We start from the raw sequence: 26,918 nt of genomic DNA on the forward strand, positions 1-26,918 counted from the left end.
GTTCCAGCTTTTGCCCATTCAGCCTGATGTTGGCTGTGGGTTTGTCACATATGGCTCTTATTATTTTGAGGTATGTTCCTTCAATACTTAGTTTATTCAGAGTTTTTAACATGAAAGGATGATGATATTTATCAAAAGACTTCTCTGCATCTATTGAGATAATCGTCTGGTTTTTGTCTTTAGTTCTGTTTACGTGATGCATCATATTTATTGATTTGTGTATGTTGAACCAACCTTGCATTTCTGGCGTGAAGCCTACTTGATTGTGATGGATAAGCTTTTTGATGTGCTGCTGGATGCAGTCTGCTAGTATTTTGTTGAGGGTTTTTGCATCGATGTTCATCAAGGATATTGACTTGAAGTTTCCTTTCTTTGTTTTACCTCTGCCAGGTTTTGGAATCAGGATAATGCTGGCCTCCTTAGGAAGTAGTCCCTTCTTCCCTCCTTTTTGGTTTTTTAGAATAGTTTCAGTAGTAATGGTACCAGCTCTTCTTTGTACATCTGGTAGACTTCAGCCAGAAATCTGTGTGGTCATGGGTTTGTTTGTTTGTTTTGTTTTGTTTTTTGTTTGACAGGCTATTTATTGCTGCCTCAATTTCAAAGCCAGTTATTCACCTGTTCAGGGATTCAATTTCTTTCTGGCTCAACCTTGGGAGGGTGTATGTACCCAGGAATTTATCCATTTCTTCTAGATATTCTAGTTTATGTGCATAGAGGTGTTTATAACATTCTCTCATTGTTCTTTGTTTTTTCGTGGGGTCAGTGGTAATATCACCCTTATAATTTCTGATTATGTTTATTTGAATCTTCTCTCTTTTCTTCTTTATTAATGTAGCTAGTGGTCTATTTTATTAATTTTTTCAAAAAACCAGCTCTGGGATTTGTTGATCTTTTGAAGGGTTTTTCGTGTCTCCTTCAGTTAGCCTCTGATTTTTGTTATTTTTTAACTTCTGCTAGTTTTGGGATTTGTTTGCTCTTGGTAGAACAGTTTCAATACAAAGCTAAGGTAAACAAAACCCAGTGAACTCTTTAACAGGTTATTTGTATACAATATTCAAGCATATTATATGGTCTAATTTATTTTACATTTACTTTTATGATTCAGATGTTAGAAAATGCATCCCCCTCCAATATTTTTGGAAAAAAACGTGATTAGAATTTTCTTTTGAAGTTTTGCAAACCAGGGAAACTTGAGATTCCTTTTCAATAGATGACAACACCCTATCCTTTTAAGTTAAATGGCTGCCAGGAAACTACCAAAAACAGTTGAGAAATGATGTGCAAATTTGAGACGAGACCTGTCACTTCATTTTTCCTCTCTAGCTTTTCACCAGCCTGAAACTTTGAGAAAAAAGAGAGGACAATAAGGAAATTTGGGGCAGATTATTAATGTGAACTTTAGCATATCAATAATAAAATAATTTGCCTGGACTTAATTATTTTTATCCCAAATTGTCTTCCTAAAACATGTTTTTGTCCTGATGTAATGCAAGTGATGAGTACTTTCAGTTAAAAAATTCTTATTTAGTAAACAGTTTCATTTGTAAATGATACTCTGAGCTCAGATACAAATGTATGTCCCACAAACCTATTTAAGCCACGAGAAACACTAGAGCAACTACCCATGAAATAAATGCCCATGTTGGGGAACAGATCTGAAAGCATTGTGAATTGTAAGTATTTTATGTAGGAAAGTTAAATGCAACAGTTCATAGTTTTATGTTCTGCCAACTTAACCATGAGCCTAATCTTTGTTACGCTTTTTTCTATTATTAGCTGAGATTTAAGAGGCATTTGGAAGTGCCCCAGTTAGCTGGAAACAGATGGCCTGTTCTTTCTCTTCTTAGAATCAACCAGAGAGCTCTACAGTAGCTGCTCAACTGTGGCTTCAGATTGTTTAGGGTTTTTTTGTTTGCTTGTCTTTTGTTTTTTTTTTTTTTGGGTTTTTTTGTACACATGATGATGCCCTATTTTGGCAATTTACGATACTGTACAATCTTTCAATTAATCATTGCTTAAGTGAAATGCTATACTTTAGTAATCAATGTTCAAAAACTTCCTATCGTACAAACTTTTCAACTTTTATGTAGACTATTATGAACTGGCAACCTCTGGACTAGTTTAATACAAGTGGCACATTTTTGTGACAGTACTAACAGTATATAATATTGCTTGCCCTGGAAGGTTGTATAGCAATGGAAATAGAGCACAAGTGATACATACATGAGAATGTGAAAATCTGCCATCTTTATCCCATCAATATTTGCTGATGGATCTTCCCTCAAAGAATTAAAACAAATGAAAGATAAATTCAAAAAGTCATACTTTTTACACAGAGTTTTGCTTTTAAAAAATGTCAATCATTTGTGAAGAAGCATTACAGAATATTCTTTCACAAAATCTTAGATGTGAAAGCGAACCTAGAGATTATTCAATCCAATCACTTCATATTTAAGTTTAAAAAACTGAATTCTATGAAGGATCACAGAGCTACTCAGTAGCAAGACCAAGCATAGGACCCCAATTTCCTGACTCAAAGTCCAGTCTTTACTATTTTATGATTAATTACTTTTGTTTCAGGTGTTTATCTCAAAAGTAGATTGTACTAATTCAGAAATGTAAGACACTTCTTATTTTGTGAGAATCAGACTGACATTAGTGGGAATTCCAAGTCGTAACTGCTTTCCTGTCAAACTGGGACCTAAATTTACTGATGCCTTCTGAGTAAATCAACAAATAACACTAAATGCCATTACGGCTTTGTGCCATTCTAGCCTTATCCTTGATCACATCTCATAAAATGGAAAAGGGGTGAAGGGTTGAGAGTGAGCTTTGGGAACTAAGTCTCTAACCTCTTTGACTCTATTTCTTAAATTAAAATGTGAAAAATTCATAGTTTAGTTAATAGTAATGTACCAATGTTAATTTTATAGTTTTTACAAATGTGCTTGATAACATAAGATATCACCACTGGAGGAAACTAGGTGAAAGATGTGGGGTACACAGGTGCTCTCTGTACACTTTGAACTTTTGTGTAAATCTAAACTTATCTCAAAACAAAAAGTGTTTTTAAAGCAAAACAACAACAAAAACACCCCAAAAATTATAGTCATGGGCACTAGATTAACCTTGAAGCACAGAGACAGATATGTAAGTATGTTTCTTATCAATGATGTTTGTAATCAATGTTATGAAGTATAGATATTTTAAGAGCAATAGAGATGAAGTCTCAAGCTTTTCTCTGATATTTGCTCTTATTAAGTATTTGTAGCAGTAACAAATACTTCACCAATAACCACCCCACCCTCATCTCCCTTACACAGACATAAAGACACACACACACTCAGACTTCTGAAACTTATCCTGATATCTCTCAGTCACTTCTGCAGCTGAGTAGTCCCATGCTTCAGGCCCTTGCCTAGGAGGCTGAAGGGGGTGGAGAAGCTCCCATGTTATGCCCCATCATAATCATTTTCTTCCAGTGCTCTGCCTCTCCCAGCAAACTGCCTGCCACCTTTTGCATCACAAAAATCACAGTGCTTTTCCACCTCTCATCCTAATGAAGTCCACGAGGATGATTAAGTGGACCTTCAGAATTGTGGAGAGGGGGGAAACAAATGTTAGTAAGAGTATTTTTTTATGCTTGGAATTTGCATTTGACACTTCTTAATTACTGTTAAAGTAATATCCAGATTCTAAATACCAAGGCATACTATGTTTATATTGTAGATTGTGTTTGGATAATTCTATTTTCTCTGGTATGATGTTATGCTTTTGGGACACATTTTCCCACTAAAGTGGGAAGTGCAAACCTATTTAATAATGATCTCAACACAGCACAATTTAAAATGATAATTGGAAATGATCTTTTGTACAGCATCACGAGATAACTATACAAATGAACTCTTGTATGGTTAATAATGTATTTAAAACTTGAAAACTGCTAAGAATAAATCTTAAATGTTCTCACCACACACACACACAAAAAGACAACAATGTGAGTTCATGGATATGTTACTGGGCTTGATTGTGGTAATCATTTCATAACGTATATGTATATCGAAACATCATGTTGTATACCATAAATATATACAATTTTTGTTTATCAATTATACCCCAATAAAACTGAAGAAAAAAAGAATCAAAATATGCCCAAAAGACCACTGGAGGAAAAAAATACAACAAAATGATTACTTCTGGGTTAAAATTCTGATAATGCCACTTTGAACAAGTTACTTAATGTCCCTGAGCCTTATTTTTCACATCTTTAAAGTAGAGATAACAATTCCTAAGTCTTTGTGATTATTAATGAAATAACGAACCAAAATATGGGCTGTAATTGTACCTATTCCATAGGGTTAGTACACTTAAATGAGATGGGATGTACCATTTTCGCAGAGTATCTAGAGCACAGGTAGCACTTAATAAAATGTTGACCATGTGCTAACCTGCTAACAAGGAAGCCCTCACATGGGCTCCATTCTTGCTGCTAGCTAACTTCTTTTACAACATGGCTCATTCATACCATATTAAGTAGAACACCATTTTGAATTATAGGTGTGATTAAGTACTTGCTGATTATTTCTACCCTTTCTCTCCACACACACATCGTTTAGCAAACATCTAAATCTGATTTAACAAGCTTATCTTTTACTAGGTGGTTTTTCATATTACTGAAGTGTTTTATATAACCACAGAGATTCTCCATAGTTTTTCATTAAATAACATGCTCGCATTCCTTATATTGAACCTAAAACATGTTAATTTGCCAAATGCTAACATAAATCAAGGTTTTTAGGAACACATCTGTTGTATAAAACAGATCACACCTGTACACATTGTTAATGCACACATATAAATAGTAAACCAAAGTATATTATTGTAGGAAATCTAAAGAGTAAAATAATAAACTCCTATTTAGAGTTAAAAGTATGTAATTAAGCAAAATACTGGGTCCATGGTAACTATGCAATCGAAAAATACATCAACTGAATTATCATGCTAATGATAAACTCTTCTAGGAATGACTGTGAAGAGTCATTCTGTCTTTGAAATTGATTATTTATTTCATAAACCTATTGTATTCATGGAATCTATTTTACTAATTATGAGATTATTTTATGATACCTTTTGTTTTTATCATAAGTCAGTGTCCTCAGTATATTTAGATTCTACTTTATGTTGTGTATGCTTTTTCATTCAAAATGTTCTTTAGGAAAAAAAAAATTTGAGCAGAAACAGGCTGTCCTAGGACATCCTTTCCTTTAGAGACGTGAGTTTCTCCAGCATAAAAAAATGATTGGATTCCAAATTGGTTAAATAGCATCTTCTGTAACAGTACAGTCACATGTTGTCTTGTTACCGTGGAACATGTACTGTCATTTCAGAAGAGCCATTCTGTGAAAAAGTTTTATTTGGCCCACATAGCCAATCCTCGGATTTGTGGGTGTTACCTCCTTTCTGTGTTACCAGTTTTTTTCATCATCATTATTGCTTCTGCTTCATCAGCTGTAACACAGTTTAGGGCAATCCTTTTAAAGAATGAGATGTTTCTCAAAATAGACAAAACAGTTGGCTAGACAGAAAAGAGATATCAACAAAATTAGGTCAGTTGTTTGTCTGTGTGTTGCTCCCTGAAACACTTCAGAGACACACCATCTCACACATGTGTAAATGAACAGACATTGAGTAAGCATATCATCTGTGCATTCCAATACAAATTTTTATCCTATTTTATTAAGGAAAGTAAATGATATGCAAAGTGATTTCATTCAGAGAATACAGGACCAAAACAACCAAATAAATTCTTGGTTCGGACCCTCTTTAGCAAGCCCTCTAGGTGTTTCTGATGCAAGCTAAAGGTTGAAAAACACTCTAGCAACACAGAAGGAATAAGGCACAGTACTTGCCCTTAAGCACTTCTCCTTGGTCTCAAGGAATTCCCAGCTGCTTCAAATTTGCATTTTAATTACCTAGCACAGTTTTATCATATATAAGCTTAGTTGATAATGATAATATTATTACTGCTTAAGAGTGTAATGGTTTTTCATCTCTTCTTGAGCAGTCATTCAATCAAGTGTTTATTAGAAAGTAGTAGTTAGTATCCATTACAAAAATCCTTATGAATCTTATGAGTTGAGCTGCATTGTTATTGCTTGTTGCAACACACACATAGAGAGAGAAAGAATTATAAAATATAAAATCTTAAGGGGTAAATATTTTCAATAAAGAATTTTAAAGTGATTTTTGTGTTGTGTTTAAATTCTAGATAATATTATTAAGCTTATACTTGCTATCTTCTCATGTTTATTAATATAGGTTGTTTACAGCTTTCTGACAGCATAATTAATATACAATTAACTATACATATTTATAAAGCATTTAATTTGATAAATTTTGGCACATATATACATAGTATCATAAAACAGTTTGTAGAGGGGCTTTCAATTCTAATAGATTACAAGTATTCATTACTTGTGCAAGTTTTCCCCCTTCCAACCCTAATTTCGAAGTGGGACTGCAGAGAAGGCTTCCTGAGTAAAGTAACACGAGCTGAGATTTGTAAAACAACTGGATACCTGCCCAAGTGAATACAAAGGGGAAGAGTTTTACAGAATGGAAATAAAGTCTATCTCACCTAGACTTCTAGACTTCTCACCTCTGACATCTAGACTTATGGCTGTTGTAACTTATCATCACATTGGGTTTTAAAATATTTACTCAATTTATTTGTTTCTTCTTATAATTCCAAATGAGATGAGCTTAACAGGGCAAGTGAAATAAACAACACTGTTTCTGAGAGTAGCCATCCCTGCAGTTTGTTTCTTGCATTAGAGTAACTTGTTTAGCTTTGACCATCAATCCACTCTGGAATTCATATTTATATGCTGTGTGTATTATAGAGAACAGCATGAGTAAAATTATATTTTCACTTTTAAAGAATGAAATCTAATAGCTTGCCTTTAATTTCCTTTTTACCTTCTTCTTCCTCTGAGCAAATTATTACCTCCCCAAATGTTCATTTATCATTACTCCCATGTGTTAATACTGAGACTTTACTTTTTCTTCTCTCATTTGCTTTATTTCCTCCTTTGCAGGTTGGCTTCATGAGTTGGGAAAGAGACTGGAATCTCCATACTATGGCAACAATACCTTGGGGGGCCCGTCGATCCGAAGTGCCTATATTGCCGCTCTGTACTTCACGCTGAGCAGCCTCACCAGCGTGGGTTTTGGGAACGTCTCTGCTAATACAGATGCAGAAAAGATCTTCTCCATCTGCACCATGCTGATTGGTGGTAAGAGAGCATCTTCTTTTATACTAAGAAGAGGAACTATGCCTACCTAACTGTCACTGCCTGTTTGTTCTGTCCTGAAATACAAGACAGATGAACTGATTAACACTGGAAGATTCTAAAAGCACTAATTAGACAGTCTAGATGCAAAGCTGTAGTTGTCTCTGTGGTTCCATGTAAAAAAGGACTTGAGAGATTAACACACAAGAGCATGCATTTAAGAAGAATGGAGCAAGATTAACACGTGGGGCTCCTCTTATGTAGAATCATTACCTCATCCAGCTTACTGTTTTATCCTGCAAAGGTAAGATGAAGTAAGAGGTGGCTATGTAGGCAAACTTATAATACACCCCACTAGGATATGTACTCTGGACAGTGGCTTAGAACCTGAATTTTCCTAGATCCTCCAACTTACTTTTACATATGCCCTCTTTCTGGTCCACATTGTGGCCTTGAAACTATGGATCAAGTCTGTTTCGGACTCTTCACTCAGTTTCTTCATCTTTCAAATGAGGTATTAGGCAAGATGCAACTGTGGTTCTTTCTATCTCTGATGTAATGTTATATGACCATAAATATCATTGCTTTCTATAAAGCAAGGGTATTAGTAAGATCCAGCAGTACTTCTCCCAATAACAAAACAAATTTCATTTAGATGTGAATTGTATTTTCAGTCTTCGCACTTCTCTCCCTAGGCAACTCATTTTATAAGACTCAATGAAAGAGGGTGGTTGATTCAGCAAACATCTATCCCCACTCCTGGAATGAAAGCCCCAAATACACTTACTTTGGAAAGCTCAAAACATTAAAAAATTAGGAAATTTGCCCAAAATGCTCTCTAGAGAATTTTATGACAATCAAAAACAGGAACAAATATTTCTTATATGAACATAATGAAATAATCTGCATTTTATATTTCTCTTCAAAGAAATCACATTTTTAAAGCATTAAGCATATTTTTTAAAGCCAGTAAGTTCAATATTCTGTTTAACTAAGAGACAGCTATGATTCATAAATATACATAAAGTCTGCAAAAACTGAGACTCATAGATGGCAAACGTGAGGAGAGATGGGAAGACTTGACAAGAGGGTCTAGCATGTCAAATCTCAGAAAGCATCAACAAAAATACACTTCCTAAGTATGAGGTTCATGATCCAAAGTGCAAAAGCTATCACCCTCCTTTATTGCAAGTAAGAGCACCAAGTGAGCAAGTTTGGTGGAGAAGTAGAGAAGGCTCAACTCACAAAGAATCACACGGACCATTCATATTTGCAGAGATCATGCTAACAACAGACAATAATTCAAAATATATTAATAAAGTTATTGCTGTTATTAAAGAAGACCACAAACAAAAAGTATCTTAGAAAAGATATAATAACAGAGGTTAAAGATAAGCTAAAATGGCTAAGCAAAGACGTAAAAGAAAAAAGCAAAGCCATCTTATGCACAAAGATAAAATTCAAGGGAAAAAAGGGAATAGATATTGCAAAGAATATAATGAGTCATAAAGGATAAAAAGAAGGAAAGCAAAAGGAACTGAAGGGAAGGAAGAAAAAGTGGAGAGAAAAAACAAAAAGAGACAGAGGGAGGAGAGGGAGAGAGATAAAGAATGGAAGGCAGGCAGGCAGGCAAAAGAAAGAAGAAGAGTGAGTGACAAAGACAGAAAGAAACAAACTTAAAAAGAGTAGAGAAATCCCTAACAGTAGAAAGCAGGCTAAGGAGAACCAACATATGTATATTGCTTGTTAATACATAAATAAATTTTAATAAGAGTCAGCAGATTCAAAGGAAGACTTTTCACTATATAGCATTTTACATAATTTTTAAAAAAAATTTTGATAACATGAATTATTGCATGCAATTTTTTTAAGCAAGAAGAAGAGAACTAGCTAGATAGAGGCACAATAGAAAGGAAGGAAAATAACAGGCTTGATTCAACCATTTATGTATTCAAATGTTGTATTAGTTAATTCTCACGCTGCTAATGAAGACATATCCAAGACTGGGCAATTTATAAAGAAAAAGAGGTTTAATGGATTCACGGTTCCACATGGCTGGGGAGGCCTCACAATCGTGGTGGAAGACAATGGAAGAGCACAAGCACATTTCACATGGTGGCAGGCAAGAGAGCACGTGCAGGGGAACTGCCCTTTATAAAACCATAAGATCTTGGAAGGCTTATTTACTATCAGGAGAACAGCACAGGAAAAGCCTGCCACCATGATTCAACTACCTCCCACTGGGTCCCTCCCCACAACACATGGGGATTATGGGAGCTACAATTCAAGGTGAGATTTTGGTTGGGGACACAGCCAAACCATACCAAGTGTATAACCAAATACTTACTGAATGTCTATTATATGCCAACACCAATACAATAATAAATAGTGAACATTTATTAGTTGTTTTTATGTTCCATTCTCTGTTCTAAGTGTTCTGACATAATACCATAATTTTTAAAGCAAATCTTTGGGGTTGGCACTATTATTACTTCATATAACAAACAGACAATTTATTATACTATTTTCTCTGGACTCCAAACCCACCTTTATTTATTTTGCTTTGTAATGCTGGGGTTTGTACTCTGCAAAACTCATTCTTCTTCGCTAGCTGATCTCAGTTGCTTTCTCTTATGGGAGGAACCAAGGGAAGACTGGCAGGCAGGAGGAGGGGAGGAGGGACTGCCTGCTCTGGTGTGCATGCTGTTCCCTCAGTGGAGGCGGGCACCTCAGCAGCAGCAGGTGGTTTCAGCCTTCATTCTCAGAACCAAACTGATTGGACCTCCTCAGACAATCTTGCATCAGTCAGGGGCACTATCTTGTCCAAAGAGAACCCTGGCTCCCTGACACTCCTCACAGCTCCTGCTCTGTGTTTCTATGTTCTGATAACTGCACTTCTTCCCTTTGTGTATCCAGCCCTAAGGGTTAAGCCTTCTACATTTGCTATGTCCATGTTACCTCTATGCTCCCTTTTTATTTATTCAGCCTTCCAACCCCAGGAAAACCAGTTCTCTATACTGAATTACTGCTGTTGAAATATTTAGTGTAATTTCTTTCTTCTGAACCTTCCAACTGATGCAGATTGATATTATCCACATTTTTCAGATGACAAATCTAAAGTATGGAGAATTAAAGTATCTTTCCCAATGCCACACAACCAGTTAGTAAAGATGCAAGGTTTGAACCCAGGTGAATACTTACTTCTCTCCTTAAATATGTAAAGGGAAACTTTACTGAACTATAAGACTGCTGTGATGGAGTATTAGGAGATGTTGAAGTCTACTTTGATCAAGTAAGCATTCTTCTTAGGCTAAAGTTCTGTTAATATTTTCTGCCCCACAATATTCCCCTCAAAGCCTGTTTTAGCATGTCCTCTTAATGACCTTAATTCAAGATATCACTTTGAGTTTTGAACCTTATAATAGGAGATGGCTCCTACAGGCTTCCTTGCATGAGAGATGTGATATGAGTGTGTGGGTCTTAAGCAATGGATCACGCAGCATACAGTGAAATCAAAGAAGTATAAAAACAAACCTTCCCTCAAAGAGCTTATGATCCAGTTTGGAGGAGATGGGCTTAAACATGTGGAAAGAGTTTTAATGATACCAGGCAGTAAATGCTAAGTGCCACATCAGTTAGGAAGTTCAGAAGCAGTGAGAGTTTCTTGGAAAGACAGTGCCATGGCACAGTTGTTCAAGTAGCATGCTGGGGCTGCAGCAACTGTAACAAGCTCTTGGCTGATGTAGAGCAGTGACAGCCTAGGGAGCAGAGAACAGGAATTCTCATTTTCTGAAGAGCTACAATGTGCCAGGCCCTGTGGTGACTGTTTTATATCCAGCGTTATGACTTTTATAATTTCCATTCTCTGTGATATCCCATATTTCAGCCAAGCAAAATCACAAGCATTTTGCAGATAAACACAGTCTATACTTATTTAATACTTGCCCATGTTTCTTCTACTCCTGATGATAATTTTGGGAAATGCTCAAAGCCTAATTCTACTAATTTGACATTTCAAAAAATCCATAAGATAATTGAGCTTATGATCTATTGATCCACTTACTGTATTGTGAGTAGTACTGAATCAAAAATTGTTAATGCACAAACTATTCCCTGCTGTTCTCTGTAGGTAGGTGCGACACTGATCACAAGGCCAAAAGATATGGGAAATAATCTGATAATGTCACTTTGTTTCTTGTTTGTTGAATGTTTATTGAGCAAATGTCCTGGTGAAAAATCAGTGCTCATTGGTAAGTGGCATTAAAAAATTTAGGTGACCCGAGCAGCACTTAGGAAACTATTCATTTGAAAGTCAAATGCCATCTAAGTGACTTGAATTTATTAGTTAAAGCTTTACATATTTGTGTTTGTGGGGAAATAATTTTATATTATTGTGAAAATTACCCTGGCTAGGAAAAATGATGCCTGCATTTTAATATTTCCTAATTAACTAATTAATTGTAAAATGTTGAGAACTAATCATAAGAGCTCACACTATTGAGCACTTTGTTCATTTAATTCTCATAATACTGTGAGATAGAGATTATTAATACCCCAATTTAGACATAAGGCAGAAGAGATTTAGTGAGTTTAAATCCAGGACTCACTAAGACCTGGCAAACTTCTTCTAAAATATTCATTTTATTATGTACTATAAATTTATTTTGTTTACTTAATTTTTATAAATATAAACAAATAATTTATTTTTAAAAAGAAAAATCTAAAATTTGTGTTACCATAGACTTAATCTAGGGTATCTCACTAGGAATCCCCCACACAAGGCTGATGAAATTGCTAATGGCAAGGATGCAATATACTAGAAAAATCGGCAGTAGCAATATTAAATGAGAAAGGGGACTGGCAAAACTCCAGATAATTATCAAGGACAGAGATAATATTGCTCAGTGAGAAGAAATGGGTGAAAAAATGCTGAATGGATCCACCTAGGAGTCCTCTGGGAACCCACCAGAATTTCCACAGGAGTTGTACAGGTTTTATTTTATATATATATATAAATATACATACACACACACACACACACATATATATACACATATGTGTGTGTATATGTATATAAACATAAACTTTATATATATGTGTATATATAAAGTTTTCATTTAAGATGCCATATAAACTTCCATATAGGCATCTGTAATTATGGAGTGTACAAACCACTAATATATGGGAGGAATATTTAAAACTATAAATCAGAGAGATTTAAAGCAAAAATAGTTTCTAAAAATTATACATAGACAAAACCATGTGAACTTTGAGAACACCCAAAACAAATAAGTAATTCTAATAGCTTCAGATGAATATCAGAATTAATGAGTGAATTCAATAATGTTTATGGACACAAGATCAATATGCAAAAAATCAATTGCATTTCTATATACTAGTAACAAATTAGAAATAAAATATAAAAAATGATTACAAATAATTAAATATGTATGAATAATTATAACTAAAAATTTGTAAGCCTTCTATACAGAAAATTACAAAACATTAGTGAGAAAATAATGGAAGGATATACAATGGTGATGGTTGCTAACAATGGACTCAACATTGCGAAAATATCAGTTGTATTCAAAGTAACCTAAAGATTCAATGCAATCCCAATAAAAATTCCAGTAGATGTGTGTTTGTGTGTGGGTGTGTTTGAAAATTGACAAGTTGTTTCTAAAAATCAGTGGAGAAGAGCTAAAACCAGTCAAAGCTATCATGAAAAAGAACAAAATTGGAAGATTTGTGCTACAGATATCAAAATGTATTTCAAAGTTACAGTAATTAAGAGTTTATGGTGTTTGTTCAATAACAGACCAATAGGCCAATGAAATAGAAGAGAGTTCAGAAACAGACTCACACATATGTTGTCACTTCATTTGTGATACGGATGCTACTTTCAGTAAATGTTGTTGGGCCAAATGTATATCTACCTGTTGGAAGACAACCTTGGTCCCTCTTAAAACTGTACATAAAAATTAATTCCAGGTGGATTTTGACCTAAATTTAGGAGGGAAAACAATAAAACTTCTAAAAGGTAATATAGGAGAATATTTTTTATGACCTCTGATTTGGCAAAGGTTTCCTAATCATGACACAAAACGCCCTAGCCATAAAGGAAAAGAATGATAAATTGAACTGCAGAACTTCTTTTTTATCAAAAGACCTTATTATAAATGTGAAGAGAGAAACTACAGGATAGGAGAAGATATTTTCAAATGTTTATCTGACAAAGGACTCTCATCTACTATATATAAAGAACTGTTAAATCAATAAGAAAAAAATCAATCAACGCCCTGAAATGGGCAAAAGCTTGAAAAAAACACCTCAGAAGTAGATTTCCAATACCTGAGTAGATGACAAACATATAAAAAGGTGCTCAACATCATTAATCAGTAACATGCAAATTAAAACCAAAATTAGATACCATTTTTGTTCACCAAAATGATATGTTTAAAAACACTGCAACCCTAAGTGTTTGAGAGGATAATGAAACACCTTGACCTCCTCTCCTATACTGTTGATGGGCATGTCAGTCGATACAACTTTGTCAACATCTACCATATCTGAATATACCTCTACTCTGTGATTCAACAATTCCACTTCTGAATGTATAACCAATGGAAATGCATACATATATACTTCAGGGTATATACACAGATGTCTATAAAAGCATTTTTGTAAGAATCTCAAACTGGGAATGTCCATTAATAGGAGAATAAATAAGTAAATTGTGAAATACCTATTCAAGAGAACATTATACACTAATAAGAGTAAATGAACTACTATGTCATGGAACCTTATGGATAAATCGTACAAACTCAATGCTCAACAGAGAAGCCAGACAGAAAAAAAGTACATACTTTATGATTTTGTTTAGAGAAAGTTTATAGATAGGCCAAGCTTATTAATTGTAATATAATTGGTAACTGTGGTTACCTTTGGTGAAGGGATTGGTTAGTGATTGTGAAGGGGACACAGGGAAGCCTCCAGGACACTAATATTTGGTTTATTTATCTCGGGTGGTGGGAGGTAGTGATTCTATAGCTATGTTTACTTTGAAAAATCTCAATGAGCTTCACATTTAGCAAATGTGTAACTTGTTCTGTATGTATCTTTGATTTTAATTTTACCTTGTAAAATTTTAATAGATGAGCTAAAAATAATATATCAAGCATGAGTTAAGAAGCTAGGTAATAGTGAGCTAAGTTCTTGCCTTTCATATCAGATTGTTTTTAGGTTTGTCTTAACAATAATGAGTCAAGCAATGGAGTACAATTATATTGTCCAAAATTTTGGTGATAACTGCAAAAATACCCAAAAAAATCATTTTAAAAGGTTGACTTTAGCGAGTGAGAGGGGGATGAAGGGATGGGTTTGGGGCTGGACTATTTATCATAGATTTTCTAAACCATTTGCTTACAATTATAAAACTTTTTAAAGAAAGTATCAAACTACCAGAGGCACATTGCAGTTCCATAAATATTTATGGCATACTTAAATTATGCCAAGAGCTGTGCTAGATGCAGGGAAAACAAAGATGACTAAGATATGATACTTTATTTCAAGGAGTTCACAGTTTAATAATGGAAATAGGTACTTAAGCAGATGATGTCCTTTGTTATTTCTATTTTTTTCTATTATAATGCACATTTAGAAAAGACTGGAAAACAAAGAGAAAAATAAAATTACACATAGTCTCATTATCAAAAGATAGTTTTCCAGAATTTCCATACATATATAACTATTTTTTGAAATATGTATGTATAACTATTCATATTTTTCACAACCAGACAAAATATACAGAAAAGATTTTCTCATGTCTTTAAAAATTCTTTCATACTAAGCAGTGACTGCTTATAGTCACCTAATGAGTTTGCCCCAGTTGATAGAGTCATCAGCACAGCCTTGGAGGTTGGATAAAGCTTCCTAGTAAAGATCGTTCATCACTGAGAACATATTCAGTTTCAGTGAAGCATTATTATCACAAAGTAATCAAGGCTTCCCTCAGGTCCCCCCACTGAATACACACACACTACCCTGACATAGTTTTATTGGACCCATATGATGAGCTATTGTGTTCACAAATTCAGGCTGTTCTCAAGATGTCCTTGCACTGCCATTTAAATTCATTATTTAAGAAATTTTTCTCATCTCTATTCTTTCTGCCATCTGCCATCCACAAGCCAGTGTACTTATAACCAAGAATGGAAATTTCCAGGGCAATGAGGAGGTGGGAAAGAGAAGGAGGGCAGCTAAGATTACCCAAAACCTGAGCTCTGGCCTCCTTTTATATCAGTAGAAAACACCCCCTACTTAGCCTCCAAAGCCATTGCAAAATAGTTGGCTAAAGTAATTAGCAATGATGTTATACTCCAGGAGATAAGTGTTGTCCAAAATTCAGGAAAAGAAAGAGAAGGGGGAAGAAAAAGGAGAAAGGAAATGAAAAGAGAAAGGAAAAGACAAAGGGAAAGAGAAAGAGAAAGAGAAAGAAAAAGCCAGGCAGTTCTATAGAAGCACTTCTTTCATTTGAGAACTGCTTACTTTCTTCTTAGATGCCAATTGTTGAGGTTCCTTCCAAGACCTGATACTGAGATGAGATTTTACAAAATGCATTTTATGCAAAACTCCAGCACACAAAAAAAGAGACGCCCACACACTCAGCAGGTCTAACACTCAAGAATTATATACATCAAATTTGCTAGAAATAAAGGAAAAGTAAGTGATAATTTCCAAACTGACCTGGATATAGAAGTTCTTGAGTCAAACTTTGATAACAGATGGAATGATGTTTCCTGACAGTTACACACATTCTTTGCCAGGGTGAAATGATAACCAGTGACAGAATGGTCATAATAACTTTGGAAAATGAAAGGCTATGAGGACCAGAATTTTATTTTTTTAACTACTTAAATTAGAAGTAGTTATCTATGCTGAAATGAGACTTTGAAATTGTGGTGACTCAGACATAGACTAGTACTTTTCAACAACACTTATGAATGCTACAATTAATCCAGTAATTCATTTTACTAATAAAATACAACTAGGATGCTAAATAATCTGAACATATTACTTCTCTTACTTTAAGTGCTTTACACATTATAATTAGCAAAGCAAAGTTAAAATCATACACATAATTAAGGAAAGCAGTGTTAAAATAAATGAAACAGAGTTGTTCTCTGTACTCGATTTAATCTCCATGGAAAGACTATTACATAGTGTTAAAGATGGTAGGGCTTCCAAACACTTAGCCCATAAGTATATTAAGGGTGCCTGAAATCGATGTTTAATTTCTTTGACTTGGAGCAGAATCAGTTCTTTTCTTTGGTGAGTGTTTATCATAAGTAGAGCTCTTATCTTCCAAATAAAAGACTTAAGCATCAGAACTGCTGTGCTTCTAAAACAATACAGAAGAATGAACCTCTATTTAGAATCTACAAAGAACAAATCCAACATTTAGTTGTTACACGATATATATTTTTCGTGGAATATTTTTGACCTGTTGGGAAACATTTAATTTTTGAACATTTAGGAATAATACATACTTATACATTCTTGCGTGTATCAAGCATTTATTGAGTATGTTTTGAATTTATTTCATCAATAAGTTATGTCTACCAAGAGCCGCTCTTTACTATTTAAGAGGTTGCAGGAAAACCTTAAATCTGAGTCATTTTCCCCAAATTTAATTGCACTGAGCATGCTGAAAATTCATAACATGTTTCACTTTCATAAGGAAAATTACATAAACTGAGCAAATACTGTTTTTGATACATATACTAGGCACTTTTTAAAAAATACATTTGTCTTTAAATCTTGAAATAGCCCTATGAGTAAGGGCTATTTAACATAATGAGTATGCCCATTTAACATGAATCTGTTTAAAGGAATTATGTAACCTACCAAGTTCACACAATTAGGAAGTAGCAAAATCAGTATTCAAATCCAGATCTGTCTGATTCTGAAGTTCATCTTCTCTCTGCAACATTATATTGCTTCTTGTATATAGACCCTAAGTTTAACCCTATTCTAGTAGCTTTTCTAAAATACTGAGGTCTTGTTATGAAGGGAGTGATTTTATAGACATAGTGACCATTATTCCATAGAGAAATTATGTATTACCTAGGAAATAATTTTAATTCCAATGTGAGATTAGAATTAAGTTAGTATGCCAGTGTTTGGTAATTTCTGATAAATGTAGGGGGAGAACAAGATTTGAATTGGGGAGGTCCTGAAATAGGAAGATAGAAGTAATAATATGTTGACATATTTGCACCAATGTATCCATTATGATGCTAAGAAATTTTTAACATAGCTCCTTGGGCACTAAGGTTTTGTACATGTACATTTTGATAGATCCTAATAGACAAGCTACTAAATGTTTAGTCTTTTTTTAAGCCCCAAATTACTGAAACAGATGATTTTACCCAACATATAAGCTTCATACTTCATTCCTAATCCTGTCCCAGAATAAGGATCAGGGATAAAATCTGAATATTACTTAGAGTTGAATTATCCATAAATATGAACGTGCTTGACCCTCATGTTTCTCTCAGTTTCACAGTTCCAGGTATGTCCAAGGCCTTGGATTATCTGCTGGTTTAGAAACCATTTCGGTTTCATTCTGCTAATGACTAGTGAGTGCAAAATCCTGTCATACCTTCTTTGACTTGATGATACCTAGATGCTTCCCAAAGTGGGTAATTCCCGGAAAGTGAGGTCCATCCTTTCACTCTACTGTTCTCCAGAAGAAATACCCACCCTAAATCTCCATATGCCCTCAAATTCTGGTGAACAAAATTGTTCATGTCATTACACTTTGATGGTAGGTTTGAGACAGGCTCAAAGGGCAGGCTTAGCAAGAAACTGGAGGTTAAATACTATCTGGTTGACAAACCTCATTGAAACAAGATATATATATATAATATATATATATTATATATATTATATATATTATATATATATTATATATATTATATATATATTATATATATTATATATATTATATATATTATATATATTATATATATTATATATATTATATATATAATATATATATATTATATATATAATATATATATATTATATATAATATATATTATATATATAATATATATATAATATATATATAATATATATAATATATATAATATATATAATATATATAATATATCCTGCTGGTGCATCTCATGGTGGCAACAAGGACTCTAAGCAGAATACCTCTTTTTGTCTGTGAATTCATTTGTTTCTTGAATGGTCTCAAATTTTCCAATATCTCCCTCAAAATTAAAATAACTGCAGAGCTGGGGTTGGGCTGGGTATTGGAGCTTCACACTGCTCAAGAAATCCTCAGTTACATTTTTAACAACTTCCTCCATATCTGCATTAATATAAATGTTTCATATTTAATATTCTAAAACGAATTTTAAATGATGGCTTTTTGAGGGGGTGAGACTAAAATTCCCACAAAGGCTAACTAGTTAAAATAGACTTATTTCAAAAATTTATTTCATTCATTACTATTATAAAAGTAATTATTAAACTATAACTTTATAGCTTTTCTATCAAACAATGAAGACTATTTTATTGTAACTATCAAACTATACATAACTATTAAAATAATATAGATGTAAATTGAGTTCAAATAAAAGTTTCTCATAACCAGAATGGCAGCTAGCAGGTTAAACGTAAATCAAAGGGGCCTATTTTGCATATGATTGAGTATTTTTAAAGATATTTTTACTCGGATCAAGCCTTATGGAATCAAAGTGACTGCTTCAGGATGTACCCTGTGACACACTGTCTGTACCAAAATACTTGTACCAAAATAGCTGTATCAACATGGCCACGTAACCACACTCTGCTCTGATCCAGGATAAACTGTAAATTTAGATTTACGTGGTGGGCCTCACGTCACATTTCTCTTCCATTATATACTATGTTGTTGTTTCTAGCCTTGATGCACGCCTTGGTGTTTGGAAACGTGACAGCAATCATACAGAGGATGTACTCCAGATGGTCCCTCTATCACACTAGAACTAAGGATCTGAAAGATTTCATCCGTGTCCATCACTTGCCCCAACAACTCAAGCAGAGGATGCTCGAATATTTTCAAACAACCTGGTCAGTCAACAATGGAATAGATTCAAATGAGGTAATGTTCATTTCTCATGTTGTTTTCAGGCAGAAAGCACATATTCTAAGGTAAACGCAAGATGTTCTAATGCAGGTATCAGAAGTGAAAAGCATACCAACTTCTTTATTCCTTTACATTTTTAATTATTCATGAATCCCAATCCATCTTCTTTCACTTGCTTTGGCTTGTGTTTTCACAATGCCAATTTGGATTGACCGAAGTTTTATATTAACTTGCTGCTTATTCAATCAGGTGGATTTATTTTCCTTCTTATTGTCTCTTTTCGAAGGAATCAATTCTTATGATAATTTAACAGTGTAATCTGGGATAATTATATTAATCAAGTTTCTGTTTCCCTTAACATCAATAAAGTTAAAAAATTCCATCAAAGGGGTTATCTTTATACTTCCAGAAACACCCCAGACTGCCACTATAAAAACAGTATTATATAAATCAACGAACCATTTCATCAACCCACCAGCCAAACCTGTAACCAACATTTTAGTAGTGATTAATTGGTTTCTCCTCTCTTCGCATAATCACCAGTGGGTCCAAATTCCATATCTTCTGTCCTGACTAGGACTCTCTGTGAGAAGGAAGTCACAATGAGTTATATGTTTTCCTGCTAGAGGCTTTTTAAATTTGTTCTGTTTCTCCAGACTTCTTATCAGCTGATTATTCAGTAGCACATAATTGAAATCACAGTCACTGAAAAATCTCTCCAGGATTATACATACTTAGATTTCCTCTTCTGTATGCTGGATGGCCAAACAGCAGGAGACAGTAGGAAGAGCATCCCTGCTGTCTTGCAAAGTAAATCAGTTAGACTACACTTACCCCAATTTGATTTCCTCCTTCATCTTCTCTGACAGCTTTTGAAAGACTTTCCAGATGAACTGCGTTCTGACATCACTATGCACTTGAACAAGGAGATCTTACAGTTGTCCCTTTTTGAATGTGCCAGCCGGGGCTGCCTCAGGTCTCTGTCTCTACACATCAAAACCTCTTTCTGTGCTCCGGGGGAGTATCTGCTGCGTCAAGGGGATGCTTTGCAGGCCATCTACTTTGTATGCTCGGGCTCCATGGAAGTTCTTAAAGACAGCATGGTGCTGGCTATTCTTGGTAGGTCTGAATTGAAAAACTTGTATGAAATTTGACTCTGGAGCATAAATTAAGAAGATGAAATGGGGGAAAAAACTGCTATTGAGAGTAGGAAAAGAACAGATGAAGACATGAACTCAGGAGTATTCCTCATATGAGTTTAGTGTGCCTACGTGTTATATCCAACATATTATTTAATTCTTGCAAAAAAATCCAGTAGTATAAATATTATCTCCATTTTAGACATGAATAAATAGTACTTTAGTTAACTAGCCCAGATCACCTAGTAAGAAAATAAACTCAGTTATTTTTTATTCCTAAAGCCAAATTATTAATCATGATATATACTGCCTTCTGGTGAAATAGCTGCTCAGTTTTAAGAGGGCATTTATTTTTGTGGAAAATTAATTCAGAGAACACAAAAATTAAATTGTACCTGTACTAGAAATAGAGCAAAGGTGACTATGTTTCAAGAAAAAGCTCTCATAGCAGTCATTAACCTAATACTGTCAAGGTGACTATAGGCTCTTTTTACTTCCTTAAAGAAAACTTACAAGATATATTGTGAAAATTTTGTGCCACAGAATTGACTCTCAATATTAATACATAATTGGTCTTCATTGAAATATAAAAGGCAGTTGACAAAAATGGCATGCAGAGTTAATGTATTGAAAATCTTATTTACAATTTTATGTAGGGCTCTTTTAAAAATCACTCTAGGCTGGGCACGGTGGCTCATGCCTGTAATCCTAGCGCTTTTGCAGACGAGGCAGGTGGATTGCTTGAGCCCATGAGTTCAAGACCAGCCTGGGCAACATGGACAGACCCTGTCTCTACTAAAAATACAAATAATTAGCTGGCCATGGTGGCAGGAGCCTGTAGTTCCAGCTACCTGGGAGGCTGAGATGGGAGGATCGCTTGAGTCCGAGAGGTGGAGGGTGCAGTAAGTCAAGATAGCGCCACTGAACTCCAGCCTGAGTGCAGAGAGAGAGAGACAGAGTCTCAAAAAAAAATCACTCTAATTTTTGTTTGTTTATTCACCTAACGTTTATTGAGGACTTATGAATGAATTCAGTACTGGTCTAAACAGTGATAATGCAGCAAAAAAGAAATGGCCAAAATCCTTGCCTGCATGAAAATTAAACTGAAGTGGAAGATATAATGGGGTCTAAGACCAGCCAAGGTGGTAGTAATGATGGTGAGAGGCAGGTGAATTCAGGATGTATTTCAAACACCAATATAAAACACAATATTTAGAGTTTGTGCTAATAAAAGGGGGTGAATTCAGTACTTTTTTATTTTCAATTTTTAAGAACCTTGTATTTGTAAACAATTACTTGCAAAGTGTGTTCACACACAAGGTCTCATTTAAGCCTTTACAACACAGAGAGACAGATGGTGAAGGTATTTTCTCTGATTTTTCTAAAGTCAAAGCTAACCTAAGACTTTGGACTCTGTATTCAGCATTCCTTCCATGTCTAAACAATATCTATTTTTCTAATTTTAAAAAAACCCTGCACTCATATGTTTATCACAGCACTATTTATGATATCAACAATATGGAATCAACCTAAGTGTTCATCATTGGATGAATGGATTAAAAATGTGGTACATATATGCAATGGAATACTATTCAGCCATAAAGAAGAATGAAATCATATATTTTGCAGCAATATGGATTGAACTGGAGGCCATTATCTTAAGTAAAATAACTCAGAAAAAGAAAGTGAAATACTACATGTTCTCACTTATAATTGGGAGGTAAATAAAGTGTACAGATGGACATAGAGTGTGGAATAATAGACACGGGAGACCAGGAAAAGTGGAAGACTGGGGGAGGGGGGTGAGGGATGAAAATAAGTTAATATACAATGTACACCATTCAAGTGATGGTTACACTGAAAGTCCAGACTTCACCACTAGGCAATATATCTATGTAAAAAAACTGCACTTGTATCCTTTAAATTTCTGCAAATTTTAAAAAACCATTATTCTATATAATCATTGTAGGCCTTCTATCAATGGATTCTGGCTACTAAGCTTCAAAATAGATTATATTTTGGAAGAGAAAAAGAGAACTAATATGTATTGAATCCCTCATATGAGCTGGGTGTTTTATGCCCATTATTGAATTTAAATCATGTAATTTATTATTTGTGGGTTATGATCTGAATGTCTGCGTCCCCCCAAAATTGATATGTCAAAACCTAATCCCCAATATGATGGCATTAGGGGTGGGGCCTTGAAGAGGTGAATAGGTGATGAGGGCACAGCCCTCGTGAATGGGATTCGTGTCTTTATAGTAGAGGCTCAAGAGAGCTACCTTGCCCTTTCTCCCATGTGCGGACACAACGAAAAGGTGCCATTTGTGAATCACAAAATGAGCCCTTACCAAACACCAGCCTGCAGAACTATGAGAAATAATTTTTTTGTTTATAAGCTACCCAGTTTACAGTATGGCAACCTGAATAGACTAAGACAGTATAATTATTTTCAAAATTAAAGGTGAAGAGATAGACACTAGTGAATGATGAAAGACCCATATGCTTTTCACAGCTTCATGTTGACTTGTTTACCACTTAGAGTAAAGGTAGGGTTTGTCTTTCAAATTTGTGACTCAGTTCTTGTCTCATCCTCTTATGTTTTTCTCCTCAATAGAAAGGCATGAAATAGCAACTCAGAGTTTACTATTAATGTGGTCATTTCTTTATCAATATTAAAGTAAGGCTCAATAATAGAGTAACTCAATATTAGAGTAAGGCTTCTGTGTGTGTGTGTGTGTGTGTGTGTGTGTGTGTGTTTTCTTTCTTAAGGGGAGAATTTAACACTCTTCCTGGCCTCTTCTCAAGTTTGGGAAGTTAAAGGCCAGTCACCCTATCATCTTGTGATTCTAAATTAGAATTAATAATTATTCTTAAGTTGTTTCAAAAACTTAACCTTAATCATAAAATATTTTTTATTGATTTTCCTTAGTACCACTAAACGTTTTATAGCCTGCCTAATGATTCAGCCTGTTTTTAAGAGGGCATCTAGACTTTCTCTTTAGCATCTTATGGTTTTGATATTCATGTTAGCAAATACAATGCAGCATTCTAAACAGACATAATGTGTATTTTTCTATAATTGTGGTGTATTTTAAATTTTGGTAGCTAGCAACAGTTTTAGGAATAGAATATGAAGGCATCATCCATGACACTAGAGCACAATAAGTACAAATTTAGTGGCTTCTATGTAACTTCCATTGCTAGTCAAATATGATTCAATTGGATATTTCTTGTTATGTTTTTTTAAAAACTACTTACGGCTGAAAGACTTAATTCATTATCTTTTGCTCCTGGCCCCAAGTTTCTCCATAAATTGTGATTAACATGGGTAATATTTTCACATCTTTGCTTCTACCATGTATACATCAAAAGTGCAAATTGCTGCATGACCATTCTAAACACTGGTATGTGGTACTGGGACTAAACTCAACAAAGACAATAAATTATTAATATTTACTTTCTGTGATTAACATTATTTCAATAAAGATTGATTATTTTACTTTCCCTATAGCAGTATTGCCTTATAGGGCTAATTCAAATCAATAATACTTTGATAAACTTAGCAAGTACATGACATTATACTTGACCTGCAGATATTTAGCACATGTTCACTCTGCCAATGAAAAAAAACTAATGTTCTTCTTCCACACAACAGCCGTCCAACCATAAACTTGTTCTAGCAACTTTCTTGTCCAGTCAATACGTGCAGACATTTCTTAATCTGATACCTGGAAAGGGTAGGGGCAGGAATTTGTTATGGGGCTAGAATGTGTTTGCCTTGTACACCTTGATTTCATGTCCAGGTAATAGTGTTTCCCCCACCAATTTCTTCATTGTTTTAAAAGAAAATGGCAAAGCCTGAATAAATGTACTCTCCACAGAACATTAGTCTGCCTAATTATAACTAAACGTAAGTTATAGCTCTAACCTGGGTGGTTTGCAGATGCATCCCATCACCTTATGTTTTTCAATGAAAGAGTAACTGATTAGCAAAGATCAATAGTATAATGCTGAAAAATGGAGCCCACAAGGAAATCTTTCTCATCTTTGAGAAATAAGGATACTGAGACCCAAAGTTACTTAAAAACTTAACTAAAGGTCCTAAATCTAGACAGTAAGAAGGCCACAAGACTGTAAAATTAGTGAGGTAGTTTTAGGTAATGAGGTGAATACCAACATGGTATTCACCAGTACCTGCTTGCCAGGACTCAATACAAGGTCCAGCACGCGTGGTCAGTTCTCCATAAATATTCATTGAACGAATAAATAAAGTGGAATTCTTTCTAGGATGCCAAGATTGGCAGGATGTTGGTGCTGTTTTTATAGCTAATGTCATTGTGACTGAAATAGCCATACCATGGCAACCCAAAGTATGAAAAGTATGATGACCCGAAAGTTATTGCAGACACTAGTTGCTTAATAGAGAATGTGAATGCTTATTGTGCAAGAGACTGCATCATGATAAATTCTCCTCAAATATACAAAATTTAAAAATTTGCTGTATTCAAAACATTTTGGCTATATTTACATCCTGCATCAGTATCCAACTTTGAGTTTTGAGCAGCAAGTTAGATTTCTAATGAAATATACAAGAAACAAAATTTCCAAGTTTAGCAATATTGACAACAATAAATCAGACTTAAATTCTTCCACACCATGTGGCTATGTATTATTCCTAGTATCTATAAATATAGATTTTAGTCTACTTTTTCTTCTACCAAAATAGGCTAAATTTCAAGGTTTAAGTCCAGTTCTAACTTGAAGATAATACCTAGTTGTAATCTAATAATTTTAAAACTCTATTTTTTATTTGACATACATATTTATGAAAAACTCAGATATTCATAGTCAATTTGACGTGTTTTCTTTTACTGTCAAATCTGATAAAACAGACTTGTATTGAAGCCTGCTACATACCAGGGACTTTGCTTCCACAAATGCTGGGCACAATAAAAAATAAAAATTTTAAACAATGCTGGGTACAATAAAAAATTTAAAAGTTAAAAAAATTGTTGAATGGGAAGTAGAGGCCATTTGTCATAATAATATTCCAAAGATATAGCTTGCTTGCTGCTTGTTGTTGTTAGTTAAAATTTGTTAGTTGTTGGTTCTTTATGAAATTGAGCATAATGGCCATAAAACAAATAAAAGCTAAAGCCCAGGTATGATGCTATTGTATGCCAAAGTTGCAAAGCCCTGCCCCAAGGTAAACATTCTTCTCTTTTCAGTGTAATCTCACTGAAAAATGAAGCCTGTAAGTCAAATGAGGTTATCAGTCCTAAGCTTGCTTTTTTTTTTTTTGAAAATGATCTCTCTCTCTCTTTCTAGGGAAAGGGGATTTAATTGGAGCAAATCTATCAATTAAGGACCAAGTGATCAAGACCAATGCAGATGTAAAGGCTTTAACCTACTGTGATCTCCAGTGCATCATCCTCAAAGGACTCTTTGAAGTGCTAGACCTTTACCCAGAATATGCTCACAAATTCGTGGAAGACATTCAGCATGACCTCACATACAACCTCCGAGAAGGTCATGAGAGTGATGTAAGTCTCATTTCTAATTAGTGCTAAGACCTAATAACATTGGGCCTGGAGATCATTTGTAACAGTAAAGGCAGATGTCATGACCTCACCTTAAAAAGTCTGTGAATATCTAAGACGTGAATATTCAGCCACCAGTTAAGCAATTAAATAATTAGCGAGAAGCCAAACCTAGAGTTTGTTATCAACATTCTAGGAAAATATTTTTCATGAATGACTTCTCAACTCAGTTTCTTTCTTGTTTCTTTTCATATGCTTAAAACTACAATCCATTTCAGTTATATATAACATTAGGTAGAGATGTGTGATTTCTCCAGAATTTAAAGATTTCCAGATGAAGTATATGGTTCAGTTTGCTGTGTTTGTAATTGTTCACTACTCCAATTGCTTGACATAGATTTTGCTTAAAAATAATCTTTTATTTAATGGTACACAAAACAGTCTATCTTAAAGTGAGTAAATATGCATAAAAGGATTCAAGCGAAGGATTGTCACACTGAAAGCATAATGAACATTTTATGCAATTATATATTTGCTGCAAGTTTCGTATTAGACAAACAGCTTTCCTGTCAAAATATGTACTATACTGCATCTGTGATTAAGCCGATCGTGAACATGACTTCATTAGATGTCTCAGAGAGACACATGATTTAATAGGAATGATTGTTGAAAGGCAAGCCAAGGCATGCATAGCATTGTGTAACAATAAGCCTTTATATGCTGTCTTGAGCTTTGTCCCAGATATTTGTAACTCTTGATTTTTTTCCTATGTACTTAAGAAGCTATGGTTTTGACCAACCCA

The 26,918-nt window shown here is 34.4% G+C and overlaps 1 protein-coding gene across 4 annotated transcripts in view; it reads left to right on the top strand.

Annotated features, from left to right (window-relative positions):
* KCNH8 (potassium voltage-gated channel subfamily H member 8) overlaps nt 1–26,918 on the top strand; it is a 398,058-nt gene that overhangs the window by 282,182 nt on the left and 88,958 nt on the right. For all 4 annotated transcript variants that reach the window (XM_055109557.2, XM_034955949.3, XM_008951643.5 and 1 more), the window contains 4 exons: nt 7,098–7,295; nt 19,250–19,449; nt 20,304–20,553; nt 25,905–26,119. In XM_055109557.2, coding sequence (XP_054965532.1) covers nt 7,098–7,295; nt 19,250–19,449; nt 20,304–20,553; nt 25,905–26,119 — 863 coding nt within the window. The remainder of the gene's footprint in view (nt 1–7,097; nt 7,296–19,249; nt 19,450–20,303; nt 20,554–25,904; nt 26,120–26,918) is intronic.

Source organism: Pan paniscus, chromosome 2 (genome assembly GCF_029289425.2).
Source record: "Pan paniscus chromosome 2, NHGRI_mPanPan1-v2.0_pri, whole genome shotgun sequence".
NCBI lineage: Eukaryota > Metazoa > Chordata > Mammalia > Primates > Hominidae > Pan > Pan paniscus.